Source organism: Hemibagrus wyckioides, linkage group LG16 (assembly GCF_019097595.1).
Source record: "Hemibagrus wyckioides isolate EC202008001 linkage group LG16, SWU_Hwy_1.0, whole genome shotgun sequence".
In the NCBI taxonomy this organism is placed as follows: domain Eukaryota; kingdom Metazoa; phylum Chordata; class Actinopteri; order Siluriformes; family Bagridae; genus Hemibagrus; species Hemibagrus wyckioides.
The window spans coordinates 15,271,575-15,286,606 of record NC_080725.1 but is presented as its reverse complement, the minus strand read 5'-3'; the positions used below and the strand labels follow the sequence as shown (position 1 = coordinate 15,286,606).

The 15,032-nt window shown below is 44.2% G+C and overlaps 1 protein-coding gene across 1 annotated transcript in view; it reads right to left on the bottom strand.

The window, feature by feature from the left end:
- Positions 1 to 5,353: 5,353 nt before the first annotated feature.
- The window catches only part of ppm1e (protein phosphatase, Mg2+/Mn2+ dependent, 1E), a 29,530-nt gene continuing 19,851 nt past the window's right edge, over positions 5,354 to 15,032 (bottom strand). The window contains exons 3-7 of the mRNA XM_058411992.1: positions 13,932 to 14,131; positions 11,434 to 11,622; positions 11,185 to 11,328; positions 10,808 to 10,901; positions 5,354 to 9,903 (exon numbers count right to left, since the gene is read on the bottom strand). Of these exons, the coding sequence (XP_058267975.1) occupies positions 9,038 to 9,903; positions 10,808 to 10,901; positions 11,185 to 11,328; positions 11,434 to 11,622; positions 13,932 to 14,131 (1,493 nt within the window). The 3' untranslated portion in view covers positions 5,354 to 9,037. The remainder of the gene's footprint in view (positions 9,904 to 10,807; positions 10,902 to 11,184; positions 11,329 to 11,433; positions 11,623 to 13,931; positions 14,132 to 15,032) is intronic.

The following is a 15,032-nucleotide window of genomic DNA, read 5'->3' as shown; positions in this document are numbered from 1 at the left end:
TTATAAATGGACCAGTGTGTGTTGTTTTTTTTTTCCCCCTGTGCATGTGAGAGACTTGTGCCAGCTTTAGTCAGGTTTGGCCTCGGCTGTGTTTTTTTGTGGATAGCCGATTGTTGGCATCGTCTTTGTCCTCATCACGTCTGCTCTGCGTGTTTCTTCTTTCCCCTGGTCTCACACACGCAGACCGATAGAGAAGGCGGTGTCCTGTCCATCATGACGCTTGCTCCCAGCTATGTGTTCTGTTCCATCTTTCTTTTTTTTTACTAACACCAGCTGTCGTGTTCTTCTAGAAACTAGACACACACACCCTTTATAGTGAAGCTTAATGCTTGGATCATCTGAAAATCTCTTTCTGAAGATTTTACAGTGAGGGTACAGAGAATCATGAGAAACTGCCACTTAAAACACCTGTCTGTCTGAGAGGTGAGGGTTCTGACATCACAACACTGATTTGGAGTGATGGTGCTACGGTCCTGTCGGCTTTGCCCTCAGTTTGATTGATCAGAAACAGATGTGGTGCCACAACGCGTCCTTCACACAGCTATTTTATCATTCACATGTGGCAAGATCAAACGTGGAACTGGAGAAACGCTGCATTGTGGAACCAGATGTGTGTGTGTGTGTGTGTGTGTGTGTGTGTAACCGACATGAAAGTGGCTTTAATCATAAACGGTCCACTGTAGAACACACACTGTTCTCATGTCAAAGCCAGTGGCTTCCTTAATAAAGAGGTTTTTTACAGGTTTATCTTTCACCACACACACACACACCTTTCCTAGTTATCAGGTTTAACCAGGAAAGTTCAGAGCATGATGAAGCTCAGACTGAGTCGTGTTCTCCTGCCCCCTGAACCACCAGAGCATCACACAAGCAGCTGTTTATTACACATTTATCTCTTAGTAATGCAGTGAACAAAGCTGGTGGTCTGGTAAGAACAGGTTCATGGTTCAAGCCTCACTGCAGGTCACTGTGTGTCTCCAGGATCATCTCCAGCAGCAGTGTGAAGGTGAGTGATGGTCATCTGTGTCTCCCAGAAATAAACTGGGCTGTACCTCAAAAATCCAAACCTGAGGTCAGTGTGTGGTTTATTCAATTAACACAAATAACTGTGTGTGTAAAGAAAGAAAGAGAAGATGTCAGAAACAGATGGAGCTGCATGTGAGCTCCTCCCTGTAATGTTTGTGTTTTTACTGTTTCATCACTCAAAAATGGAGCTCAGCCAATCAAGCAGAAGAATCTGGAATGATTGACAGGTGTGTAGGTGTGAACTCACCTGGTGTCACTCTCTACATTCCTAAACCCTGCCTTAAACTTCTGCTTATTTGCATACAGTCCTGATTGGATAAATCCAGCGTGTGACCGCTTTAAATAACCTCCCATCTCACGATTTCACGTCAGTGAGGAAAGATGTTCAGCTCTGTGGTTCTGCACCTGAGCAGATTCTGATAACTTTCACAACTTTATCATGTTTTTTGCCAATTTTTCAGTGTGATGTATTTCCCCTCTGTGTGATGTATTTCCCCTCAGTGTGATGTATTTCCCCTCAGTGTGATGTATTTCCCCTCAGTGTGATGCATTTCCCCTCAGTGTGATGTATTTCCCCTCTATGTGACGTATTTCCCCCTCAGTGTGATGTATTTCCCCCTCTGTGTGATGCATTTCCCCCTCTGTGTGATGCATTTCCCCTCTGTGTGATGCATTTCCCCTCTGTGTGATGCATTTCCCCTCTGTGTGATGCATTTCCCCTCTGTGTAATGCATTTCCCCCTCTGTGTGATGCATTTCCCCCTCTGTGTGATGTATTTCCCCTCAGTGTGATGTATTTCCCCTCAGTGTGATGTATTTCCCCTCTGTGTGATGCATTTCCCCTCTGTGTGATGCATTTCCCCTCTGTGTGATGCATTTCCCCCTCTGTGTGATGCATTTCCCCCTCTGTGTGATGCATTTCCCCTCTGTGTGATGCATTTCCCCTCTGTGTGATGCATTTCCCCCTCTGTGTGATGCATTTCCCCTCAGTGTGATGCATTTCCCCTCAGTGTGATGCATTTCCCCCTCTGTGTGATGTATTTCCCCCTCTGTGTGATGTATTTCCCCTCAGTGTGATGTATTTCCCCTCAGTGTGATGTATTTCCCCTCTGTGTGATGTATTTCCCCTCAGTGTGATGTATTTCCCCTCAGTGTGATGTATTTCCCCTCTGTGTGATGCATTTCCCCTCTGTGTGATGCATTTCCCCTCTGTGTGATGCATTTCCCCTCTGTGTGATGCATTTCCCCCTCTGTGTGATGCATTTCCCCCTCTGTGTGATGCATTTCCCCCTCTGTGTGATGCATTTCCCCTCTGTGTGATGCATTTCCCCTCTGTGTGATGCATTTCCCCTCTGTGTGACGTATTTCCCCTCTGTGTGACGTATTTCCCCTCTGTGTGACGTATTTCCCCTCTATGTGACGTATTTCCCCTCTGTGACGTATTTCCCCTCAGTGTGACGTATTTCCCCTCAGTGTGACGTATTTCCCCTCAGTGTGATGTATTTCCCCTCGGTGTGACGTTTTTCCCCCTCAGTGTGACGTATTTCCCCTCTGTGACGTATTTCCCCTCAGTGTGACGTATTTCCCCCCTCAGTGTGACGTATTTCCCCCTCAGTGTGACGTATTTCCCCCCTCAGTGTGACGTATTTGTCTATTTACCGAGCTGTTTTTGCTACGTCCCGGTTTTCACGTCATGTGAAGCCCTGCGCTAATAACGCCACAGTTCTGCTGAAAGTCGTGTTTCAGACACAGAAGTGTTGTCCACAGCGTGGTGTTCAGCTCACTCTGTGTTTCTGTCTGAATAAAGTGCACTTTAGCTGCTCTGAAAGCCTCGGAGGTACTTGTGCATCACAAATATTTCCATTAATAACTCAGGAACAATGAAAGTTTTATGTAACCTGGTCGAGAGCGTCTCGACTCCACAGCTCGCCTCTGAGCAGCGCTTCAGTCTCTGCTGGTCACGTGACCTGAGCTTTTATTCCTCCTCTGAAGCGAATGAAGGACGAGGACAGAAAATCACGTGACTGACGACACTTTTTAGCTTTTATATAACTTTTGCTATTTCTTTCATTAAAAAAGTTAGTTCTCAGGCCAGTCTGGTGCCACGCTGAAGCCTTTAACAGGATCCCACTGCCCCAGAGCTCGAGGGAAACATTCACACTTCTGTTTCATTTTATATTACAATCACTAACAGGGTGATGAAAAGTTATGTGAATATCTCTCTGTCTCTCTCTCTCTCTCTCTCTCTCTCTCTCTGTCTCTCTCTCTGTCTGTCTGTCTGTCTGTCTCTCTCTCTCTCTCTCTCACATTCACTAACAGGGCAATGAAAAGTTATGTGAATATCTCTCTGTCTGCCTGTCTCTCACTCTGTCCCTCTCTCTCTCTTTCTCTCTGTCTATCTCTCTGTCTGTCTGTCTGTCTCTCTCTCTCTCTCTCTCTCTCTCTTTGTCTGTCTGTCTGTCTGTCTGTCTCTCTCTCTCTCTTAGAACTCCATATCTGACTTTCTGAGGTTTTGTTTAATATTTCAGTTTATGGTCACGGTGATTGTTGTTTCTGTTCCTGTGGTTTGTGATGTCACAGTGTAACTTCAGAATATCTCACAGCTCTCAGCTGAGAACCTTGAGCAGCTGTGTGTGTGTGTGTGTGTGTGTGTGTATGTTTTTTAGTTAGACACATTTAGGCTGATTAGAGCGTTTATTAACTCTGTGTTGCAGGTTTAGAGCTCCAGAGAGCTGATTAGACCAGTGAAGATTACAATTTATTGCTGAATTTGTTGTGATCAGTACAGCAATAACTCTGTGTGTGTGTGTGTGTGTGTGTGTGTGTGTGTGTGTGTGTGTGTGTGTGTGTGTGCGCATGCTCTCAGTGAGATTAACAGTGTGTGGTTTGATTAAAAGGCAGCATGTTTAATTAAATCGTCCTGCTGCATCATCAGGCCGTGACATGTGCACACACACAGAACTGTAATTAAACCTCCACACACACACACATACACACACACACACACTGCCATCATCTTCCCGGGTGTAAGGGAAATGAACACATATAAACACTCCACAGTGTTCATAACGCTGTGTGTGGAGTGCTGTGTGTAAGCAGTGTTTATGAGCTGTAATGATGCCTCCTGAGGCTCGGTAACGAACTCCATAATGACTGAAACGTCTCTTATTATTATTACTGTTATTATTATGGCAGTGGTGCCGATGTGAATCATGTGTGAGTTCGTGTTCCTGAGATTAAACCTGGTCTTCAGCTCTCGGATTGTTAGACATGGATAAAGGTTTTCTAATGGCTTTATTTCATCAGCACTGTGGTGTGGAGCTCTGCGGCTCGTCTCTGGTTTTCTTCGTTTCAGGATTTTATTGGCGTTTTTCTGGCTCTGAAATTGGCCCTGCCCCCCCAGGCTGGAGTGATTTGCATAACCCCGCCCCTCCCGCTGCTTCACACCGAGAACTCCGCAGGGTCCCTGTGCAGGAAGTAGAAGCGGTTTGGAACACGACCTCCTCACACCGGTGAGGCGACTGACGCAACCTGATATCATTGTGAGAAATTATCCACAATCCACTTCATTGAGAGTGTGGAAGTTTATTTATTTATTTCATTAGAATTACAAGCAGCCAATATTAAACTTTAAAGTAAAATTGACCCCCCCCCCTCTTTTTCAGTATTAAATACTTATATATAAATAAAATTGTATTTGTAAAATATATTAGGAAAGTGATATAACTATGATAAATGTGTTTATTAATAATGTAAATATTTTTAAACGGTTAAAACTGAATGCAGAAACATGAATTTTGCTGCTTTCTCCTTTAATCTCACACGAAACAGAGGGCAATAAATGACCCTTAAAAGATGTGTCAGGGGACGTGTTTCTTTTCTGCAGAGAAATTTATTACTACTGTTAATGAACTGAATTGAATTAATAAATGCAACGGATTACGTCACTATTGAATTACTCGGATACAGCGAGCGGTCCGGTCACAGTTTAGTGTTATATTATTATAATTTAGAAAGAAATGAACACTCATGTCTCTCTCACTCTTTGCATGTAATTCATAAGTTAATTGGAGTTAAATTAATGGTTAATTATAAAAACACAATGCTTCTAATCAGCTTCCTGAAGGTGATGTGGACTCCTGTTCTCTGTACCTGATGTTCAGGTGGATGATTATCATTAAATAAATCTCAGACCCTAATCTAATCCTCGCTGTCTGATTGCACTCGTTAATCATTGTGTAAAGATGAACGTGTGTGTGTGTGTGTGTGTGTGTGTGTGTTTTCAGATCCTGAACTCATAAGGAATAAAGCCACACACAAGCGACACACACTTCTTACACTCTTTATACATGATAGTCACCAGATATACATATTTATAATAAATACTACATTAGCACGGAACACACACTCTCTCTCTCTCACACACACACACACACACACACACACACACACACTAACACTCACAGGTTCACTATGTACTGTGAGCCAGTTTGGAGTCGGGAGGGGAGAAGGGGGGTGTGTGTGTTTGGTGTCCGCAGGTTACTGAGGTTCCTGGAGGAGACCCCGATGTGACCGAGTTCCTACTCCAGGACAGAAGAGAAGGCATGACTTCATCATCCAGTAACTGAGCAGGAAACGGAAAACAAAAAGCTTCTAAAAGTGAGGAGGAGAATCTCCTCTCTCTTTCTCTGTGTGTGTGTTTTAAAGGCTAACATCTTGAATGAGTCTGTAATAGTCAGTTTTACTTAAACATCCGTACACAATCCACAGCTCACGCTTTCTCACACAGACAGCGGGACGTCTAGACGTCGTCTCCATTTGTCTGTCTGTTCAGGTTCCTGATCGAACCTTTCGCTCTCACGCTGTAGTACACGAGTCTTACACAGTTTTAAAGGAGCAGTTCAGCAAAAAAAACCCACCATCCTCCAGATCAGCAGAGACGAGGCGCTGTGTGAAGTTTGCTCCTGTAGAGGTTTCCTACAGGAGATGGACGTCTGTCCGTCAAAACCTTCACAGATACGTCCCACACATCATATAAAAATAGATCACCATCATCATCAACAGCAGCCACCAGCCTACTGTTAAATCTCTAGGGGTGGAGTCTAGGGGGCGGGGTTACACCAGACCACACTGAGGATAATTTTGACTGTTGATTTCTCTTAATATTCCATTTAAAAGTAATGTGAACATTTATAAGTAATCAGCTTAAAATATAAAGTTAATAAGTGAGAACAGATCACGTGACATTGCTGTCCGTCTGTAAAGAGAAGGAAAAACAAGGAACGACTTATAAAACACTGAACTCCTTGTTCCCTTCCCAGCAGTGAAACCCAGTGAAGGTCACTGAGGAATAACTGACCTGGTGTGATTCTGTCAGTTCGCCTCCATCACTGTGTTTGAGAACGAAACCTTTTGCTGCTATCAGCCGTCTCACTGCTCTGGATTTGTCCAGCAGCGCTGGTCTGAAACGTGAGAAGTTCATGTGGTTTAATAACAGCTTGACTTCTGCGTGACTTTCAGGTCACTGCGCTCTCACCCTGCTGCTGATGTTCAGATGAAGTGACTGTATTCCATTAATGGATCACTGCAGCACCAGTTCCACGTGGTGAAGTTAACACTGTGTCCTGGAGACTTTTCGTGTCGCTTGTTAGCTCCATCATCCTCGTAGCTCTAGCACTAAACCCGGAAAGAGACAAACTTCACACAGTGGACCACGAACACGCCTCAGCGTTCAGAGAGAAGACGGACGCTGCTCCGTCCGTGTAAAAGAATATCCGGTGATGATCTTAATGAACTCATGGGAGGATCTTTGCTCCGCAGCTCAGAGTCTCATGGCTTCAGTAGGTTGATTATTGCTTACAGGAAGTTAAAGCAGAGGTGAAGATCACAGACGAGGTGACAGTGAGAGAGAGACAGGGAGTAAGAGGTGAGACGAGCAGGAGCGTGCCGAGGCTCAGGATCCCTGAACGTGGAGGAGGTTGTGTGTGTGTGTGTGTGTGTGTGTGTTCATGGCACATCCTCCTGTTTGGGAAATTTCAAGTAGTTGTCTTTAGGATTAAATGTAGAGGAACATCATGGCTGAAGAGTTAATACACAACTCCAAATGTGTGTCTGAGACCTAACTATCACATTAATAAGACTTACCGCATCTCACACACACACACACAAAAATACATATATACATGTTTTACTACATTTCCTTTAAATATATTTGTGCCCCTTGGAACGAGGGAGAGAGCGAACACTTGTGCACTTCAACACGAGACGCAGAACCTCAGAGTTGATCACACGTTGATCCGTTCACGTGGACGCGGCGCGAGACGCAGGGGACGTCATATTTTGCGAGTTTGAGAAACACGATGACGTGTAAACGTGGTGAATGTTTTCAGTGTGAATACATTCCAGAGTCTGAGCAAAAAAAATAAATAAAAAATGGTGCTGCCTAATCCTCTCAGTCAAAGTGTGTGTGTGTTCTATGTGTCTGAGGAGGACCCGTGGATGTTCCTGCTCTGTAGTGCTTTGTTTCCGGCTCCTGGAGCAACTGAGATCAGGGTTGAGCTCAGCGGCATGGCTGAAGATGAGGAGGAGATTGTAGAAGGTTTCACAGAGGCTTCTTCATCTCACATAAGAAGGGAACACTGACATTTTGCAGCATCACCATGGACAAGCTCTCAAAATCATGGGCTGGGCTGAGTGAGTGTGAGTGTGCGTGCATGTGTGTGTGTGTGTGCGTGTGTAGGAAGATCATAGTTCCCATTAAAGTCTTAACCTTTAAATTGATATGGAATCAGTTTTGCTGTTGATCAAATGTCCACAATGTCCCTTTATGTATGTGCATGTATGTGTGTGTGTGTGTGTCTTCTTTCAGCATTTAGCACACATGCATATCTACATGTTTAAATCCTCATCATTTATCCCCATAACAATATTTCTACATTAACTTTTATAAAGTCTGTATATTAAAACTAAAATGAACTTTATGGTCACTTCTAGCATAATAAAATCTACAATCACCCTTTAGGCCACGCCCCCTCTACCTGAACAGCTCTGGCTCAGGAGACATACCTATGGGAGGATTTCCAAACACACTCGTAACGTGAACCTGGAGGCTGCACGCTTCCATCACGCGAGTCACGCTAGCCGGTGCTGGCCGAGTTAGCGAAGATGACTCTTTTTTAAAACTTTTTTTTTTTTTTATTTAAGATGATCTGAGAAGGCACGTGATTCACATGGACACGTCTCGTCTCTCAACACGGATGAACGACATTAACACTGTTTACTCCTGCAGCTCTCCTCCGTTCACACACACTTTTGTTCTTCAGATCAACGAGACATACAGCAGCTGATGGGAAAAAAAGGATACCACTGATGTCCTCACACATCAAGCGTACGACACACACACACGCTCGGCTCAACAGTCTTTCTTTGGTCTCTACTCAATTTTTTTCTCTATATAATCAAACTGGTGTCCTGTCATGTCCTCATTCTCCCTCAAAGAACTTTCTGAGGAACTCGTAATCGGAGTCTGTGTGGTTTTAAACCAAGCTGCTCGTCTAATTCAGCGTTCGGTTTTATTTAAACATTTTACAGAATTTCGTCCTGCCTTTAAGGATTCTTTTCCACTGTTAAAAAGGCAGAGGTTTTAGTTCTACGGAGTCTGAGTGAGTGACCGCCGTTTAATAAACGCCAGAAACGCCACATTAATGGTCACCTGTTATTACACACACGATGAAATATCAGCTAAAACAGTGGATGGTGAAATCTCTCAACTCAAACACGGTCACAGGAATAAATAATGAAATGGTAGACAGATCAGTCACTGAAAAATATTCTACACATCCTCTGGTCTAACTCCTTTCTCTGTAAGGTCAGAGGGGAAGTGTGTGTGTGTGTGTGTATGTGTGTGTGACACATGTTTGTTTAAAATGTGGCTTTGGCCTGCAGGAGGCAACAAAGTGAATATTTGACATTAATGTGAATGTGGTGTGTGTGTGTGGTGTTAGGGGAGGGGCTTAGATGGCGTATTCGTGTGTTAAACGTGGAAGGGCGACTCCAGGCCGGGTCTCAGTGTAGCGTGGCGGCTCGGGTACTTGAGGCTGGGAGCTCAGGATACCGCGGCACTCGCCCCTCTTTCGGACGCGCCTCTTTTCCTCCATCCTGCGCTCTAGCTCTTCGTCTAGCCTCCTCTTTCTCCGCCCCTGCTGAGGGAACAGAGATGCTGCTTCCACCCAGCGTCCACTGCCAGATGGGAGCCGAGGTTTGGGACACAGGCGACGCCGACCTCCTCCTTCTCTTAGCCCCAGGTCTGACCTGCTGGTAGAGGGACAGAAGCAGCCGCCGGTGGTGAGCAGGAGCTCGGGCCCCGTGGTGCTGAGACTCGTCCTGTCCGTGAAGGAGTCGGTGCGCTCCTCGTAGGCCAGATCAGCAGGAGCCGAGCATTGCTGCAGGGGCCAGCCGCTGCGCACTTTCCCTCCGTTCTCCCCGCCGCCGTCCTGACACACCAACTCACCCTGCATCGCCTCCTCTTCTTCCTCTTCTTCTTCATCCACTTCCTCTTCCTCCTCAGGTTCCACCTCTTCATCTTCTTGCTGTTCATCAGATGGGGGTGGAGCCCGCGGGTCCCTGAGGAACACCACGATGACCGTGATGTTGTCGCTCGAACCGGCGTCGCGGGCCGAGGCCACAAGTTTGTGCGCCACCATGGCTGTGTCTCCGTTATTCTCCTGCAGGTGATCAGAGACGACGCGCACCGCCTCCTCCGGACACACCGTGTCGTAAAAACCATCACATGCCAAGATCAGGTAATCCTCAGTGCCGTCCAGAGGAAACAGCATGTGATCTGCGTCACCACAGATGTACGGCTTGTGCTCAGAGTCTCCTGCACATGCATGCACACGCACACACACACACACACCAGATTATAGAGCAACACTTTTGACTGGTTTAAAGTTCCAACCTTTCCCCAGTCGAGAAAAACTAAGATTGTGTGATAGTTCAACTTTAGAAATTTTGTGAGTAATGCAGATTGAACTTTCTAGGAACAGAAAATCCAGGAAATGTTCAGAAAAAACCTCTGAAAGATTTTGTTCCATCCAAACATGTTAAAAAGGATGTAAAAGCCTGAAACCCACAGTGCTGCTGAGTTCTGGACTCTGATTGGTGATTGATGCTGATGGTGATTAATTCTCTCTAACAGCAGTTTATATTAATGCATATATAATATATATTTAAAAAAAAAATCTATTTAGGAACTTGTGTAATTGTTTAGATATTTTGTTAAATGCTATTTCTTCCTCATGTGTGGAAGGAGTCTCCAGTGTCAGCACTGTGTAACAGTCAGAACTAACTTCAGGACAGAGGAGTTTATACTGTGATTTCTCAATAAGATAAAACATAACCAGCTGCATTTTTATTTTTTCTGTTTGTTTATTTATTTCTTTATTGCCTTGGTAAAATCGAGAGAATAAAGAGAGGCTGGTGATGGTTAGGGTAATATCTGCGTATGAAAATCTTCACCAGAGCAATATTTTTATTTATTTATTTATTTTTAAATATGTTTCTGTAGAGAGCGCGCAGTGAATAAGCCGTTACTATGGAAACGATAAGGTATCAGAGCGAGTGCATTAATATAAAGCTGTGATGTACAGCTGCTCTACTGTCAGCTGCTGTTAGAGAGAATTAATCACCAACTGACCACCAATCAGAGTCCAGAACTCAGCAGACGATGCCAGTCATACATTAAGGAGAAAGATGGAGCAGATGGTGTGTGTAAGGTTACGTACCGATGGCTCTGGAGACGGACAAGCTGCCGTTCACTCTCCACGTCCCGAACCAGATCACACAGCCACCCAAAGCCTCGATCCTTCGCTTCTCATCCTACAAACACACACACACACACACACCACAGCAGCCTGCCATGTTGATGATGTTCACAGATTATACACATATCTTTCACTGTTCTTCACTTTTTTCAGCATCCTCCATTCTGTAACTCATAACTGTGATTAGCAATCTTACAACACAATTAATAATAACCTGTGATTAAATTGATTAAATTTCAGGGCATTATTACAGGACATTTTCCCCACTCCCTGCCATCTCTTCAATCAAACACTCTTTCACACACACACACACACCCCTACATCTGTGTGTATATTACCTCTCGGTCTGGTTTGTGAGGTTTCATCAGTTCCACTGGTTGTCCTTTTTTCACCAGCATGACCTGTGAGTCTCCAAGCCAGGCTACATACAAGGTCCGGCCTCGCAGGAAGGTCACAACCCCAGTGGTGCCACAGCGCAGGTTCTAAAACACACACAGGTTTAAGTGTCAGGCCCTCTGAGGTTGAAGCTTAGCCCTGTACAGACACATTTCATGTACAACTCCTCTAATGAGCAGGCAGACAGGCACCTCTCGTGAAGCTTTCTGTACGAAACGCTCGTCAGTGAGTTTGAAAGCTTTGCACAGAGCTTCTCCGGGGTCCTGGCTGAACATCTCCTGTCTCACCAAGTTGACATGAAGGTGATTAGCGGCGTAGGTTGCAGCGTCGACGCCACCGTGGCCGTCGAACACGGCGAAGAACGCTTGATCCTCCTGATCCTGTACACACAAACACCAACCACTGTCACAGCTCTGTCCTCAAACATCACTCCATGAGAAAATAAACATTAACACATTACTTATGAACTGAGCTATATTTATGTGCTGGGCTATTCAACAGGCGGTCCATGGGCCGAACCCGGCCTGCAAGGTAATTTGTTCCGTCCCTTCAAGTAGCCTAGTGTGAAAAAGAAATCTCTACAATAAATTTAGTTCCTTGCCTTATTCACCAAAGCCACTTGTGTGCAAAATTAAGTTGCGAGTTAAGAGAGACCATGGACACTACCATGGCTATTATTAACTTTATTCATTGTACTTCAAGCTTAGAACACTGCCTTTTCTGCCAGTTGTTGTCAGATAAGTCGGCTCAACATAACATCTTGACATTCAGCCATCAGATGATCTGTGACAGTCATTTCAGGTGGCAGGTTCTGTGAAGTTTTGGACACATGAAGTCAGCCAGGAAAAAAATCCCTAATTCCATGGGGTCTCGCCATTTTTGTCCTCACTATGTGTGACTCTACTTACACGTGCGAATCGTCATTCTCTCACACCAATGCCATTAACACGAGTAATCACACATCCCTCACAGCCCAGCACCTGCACCACTGTATGCGTACTGAGCTGACAACATATACACCAGAGTTCACTGCTCGTGTGAAATCTAAAAATGTGTCATTTCTCTCATTAGAAGGCAGACTAAATGTTTACCAGTTATTGAGATGGCTGTTGTAGCTTAAACAGACATACTAAAATAATTTATAATTTGTTATGTGCACTTAAGTTGTAGTTAAAACTAAACCATATGGCTCTCTGATTTACCCATTTGAATGTAGGAAAAAAGCCTACATGGGCATCTTCCAATGCACTGATGTTGTCCAAATATAACGCAAGCATGTTTAAATGTAGGGGGGAAAAAAAAAGCTTACTTGGGTTGGAAAAAATACAACATATGGGCTCCCATACTACTGTTGTGTCATTGCAAAAGCCATATCTCTCTGGTCCTTCATTTGGGATGCTTTTAATGAACTGGGCCCCCATGACAAACTAATTGAATAGCCCTGGTCTAGTGTCACTCTTTTGGCCCCGCCTCCATAAACAACAAACCTTTATACGAGACTAAATCTATCTTTAATTAAATGTTTGATGTAATTGGGTGATGAGCCGAGTGTTATATTGTCTTTAGAGGACGATATGCTTCTGTTGTTTTTATATAAACACTGAGTAGAGACTCGTGTAACACACACACACACACACACACACACACACACACCTCGGTCCTTTCTCTTTATTATAAAACACTAAATGAAACTTGTTGTGATGCGTGTGTAAATAAAAATAAAGCACTCGGGTTCTTGCCATTAAATCAGGTTTAATTAGCAGCAGATTAAGAGTCGTTATGTGGCTTTAGAGAGATGTGATGATGGAGAATGATCACTGTTCAGGAGCCAGCCAGCACCATAACAAGCACCATAAACGTTTTAACCAACAGATAGACATTCATACAGCCAAGTGAAAAAGTTTGGGCACCCTTCATCCACTTTAAGATGGTGTTTTCAGCTCATTAACACGAATAACAAAACGTGATCGAATACTGGAACGATGTTAACGATAAATAAAAAATTATGATTTCATAAGGATTTCATTTTTATGATTTCATAAAATTATCCTCCAATAACCTTTTAGCTTTCAACTTCCTCTGAATTGAAATCTGGGAGCCGCGGTTCGATGGTGCGACTCTGTCTCCGAGCTGTGCGTTATGGATATCGAGCGCTCTCTCTTTAGCTGCAAGCTCGTGTTTCGTCTGATATAGTGTTTGTATTTCTGCTCTTTAGCTCCAGTAAAAGCTCTTCATTTATCAGCAGCACTAAACCCAGCAGCTCGTTTACACACAAACGCTTTATTGATTCAATTCAGTGCTATTAAAGCTGAACACAGCGAGCTTTATCAGGAGATAATACACTCAGCATCTGGGTTCGGAGAAATATTACGGCGCTTCAGCCAAACTTTCCACTCGAAACCTTTCACAGGAAGCAGTAAATCCTCCATCCTGATCTTCTGAAATAGACGGCGTTTTAAATCAGTAGGGTCTGTTATAGACAGAACAGCAGTCCAGCTGTGTACTTAATGAACCTGCTGTGATAAAGTAACAAGTGACCGTAAATGATTAAACCTGTGTGCAGGTAAAAGACACGAAAGGATCTGAACGTGACGCATGAGCAGGTTCCAGGTCTGGTTAAAACGCTGCCTTGGAGGGATTTAGTGTTGTGTGCAGACTGCTCTGACCATCGTGTGTGTGTGTGTGTTACCTGCAGGTTGAAAAGTGTGTTAAAGTCAGGGATGATGACGTGTCTGTCTTCCATCTTGCGCCGCATGTTTTTAATGGCGTGGATGGACGTCTCGTAGTAGGCCTGAGAGCGGCGTCGCGGCGGGAAACCCTTCAGCCACACGCAGCATGTCTCACACAGCTTATTAAACACCAGACGAGCCAACTTCACCGCCTCGATCTCTGCACAGGGACACACACACAGGTTCCAGTGCTAATAAGACATTGTGAAGGATTACAGCAATACTTTTATCAAAGTTTACAAAGCTGAAGACGAGAGGAAAAGTCTGTGTGTGTGTATTTGAATGTGAGAATTAAGGACACAAGCTAAAGAGGACATCTAAGAGAGACAGTGTGAGAGAGATGAAGTGAAATGATATTTTTCTCTTCCAGTCGCAGTGTCTGATGTGCAGCTCTGGCATGTTTTTAATTTTACATTTTTTCCCTCCATTTAGCACTGAAGTTAATATACCTCACTACTGTGGAAATGAGAGAGACAGAGAGAGAGAGAGAGAGAGAGAGACAGCAAGAGAGACAGAGAGAGAGATAGATCGATTCCACACAGTTCCACTGACAAGGTCACAGTTTATATAATCCAAACTGTACAATTTACTGTAGATATAAATAACATCATTTCAGATATGGATTTGATTAAACAGAGACTTAGTCTTTTAGTCACTCAGAGTCTTGGACATGAGCTCATTCCTCACAGACTGTGTGCTTAGTTATGAGAGAGAGATAGCGAGCGAGAGAGAGAACTGGAGAGAGATGGAGAGAAAGAGAGAGAGACACTTCCTCTCACTAGTCTTCTCGTCTTCATGTTACAGGTCATGTAGAGTATGAGGAATAAACACGTGTACTGTGAGCAGCAGGAATTAGACTCTGTGTTTTATTATTGTGAAGTTGTTGAAAAGCTGCTGCTTTATTTCACAGACACTCAGCAGCTTGTTGTGTTTTCAGGTTATGTAAAATGTGCCATTGTTCAGTGGTTTACGTGGCCGCAGCGTCTCTCCTCATCTGTGGGTGCAGTCTATATTTAATCTGTCATGTCAGGTCTGTGCTGCTGAACAGATGCCCTGAGCCA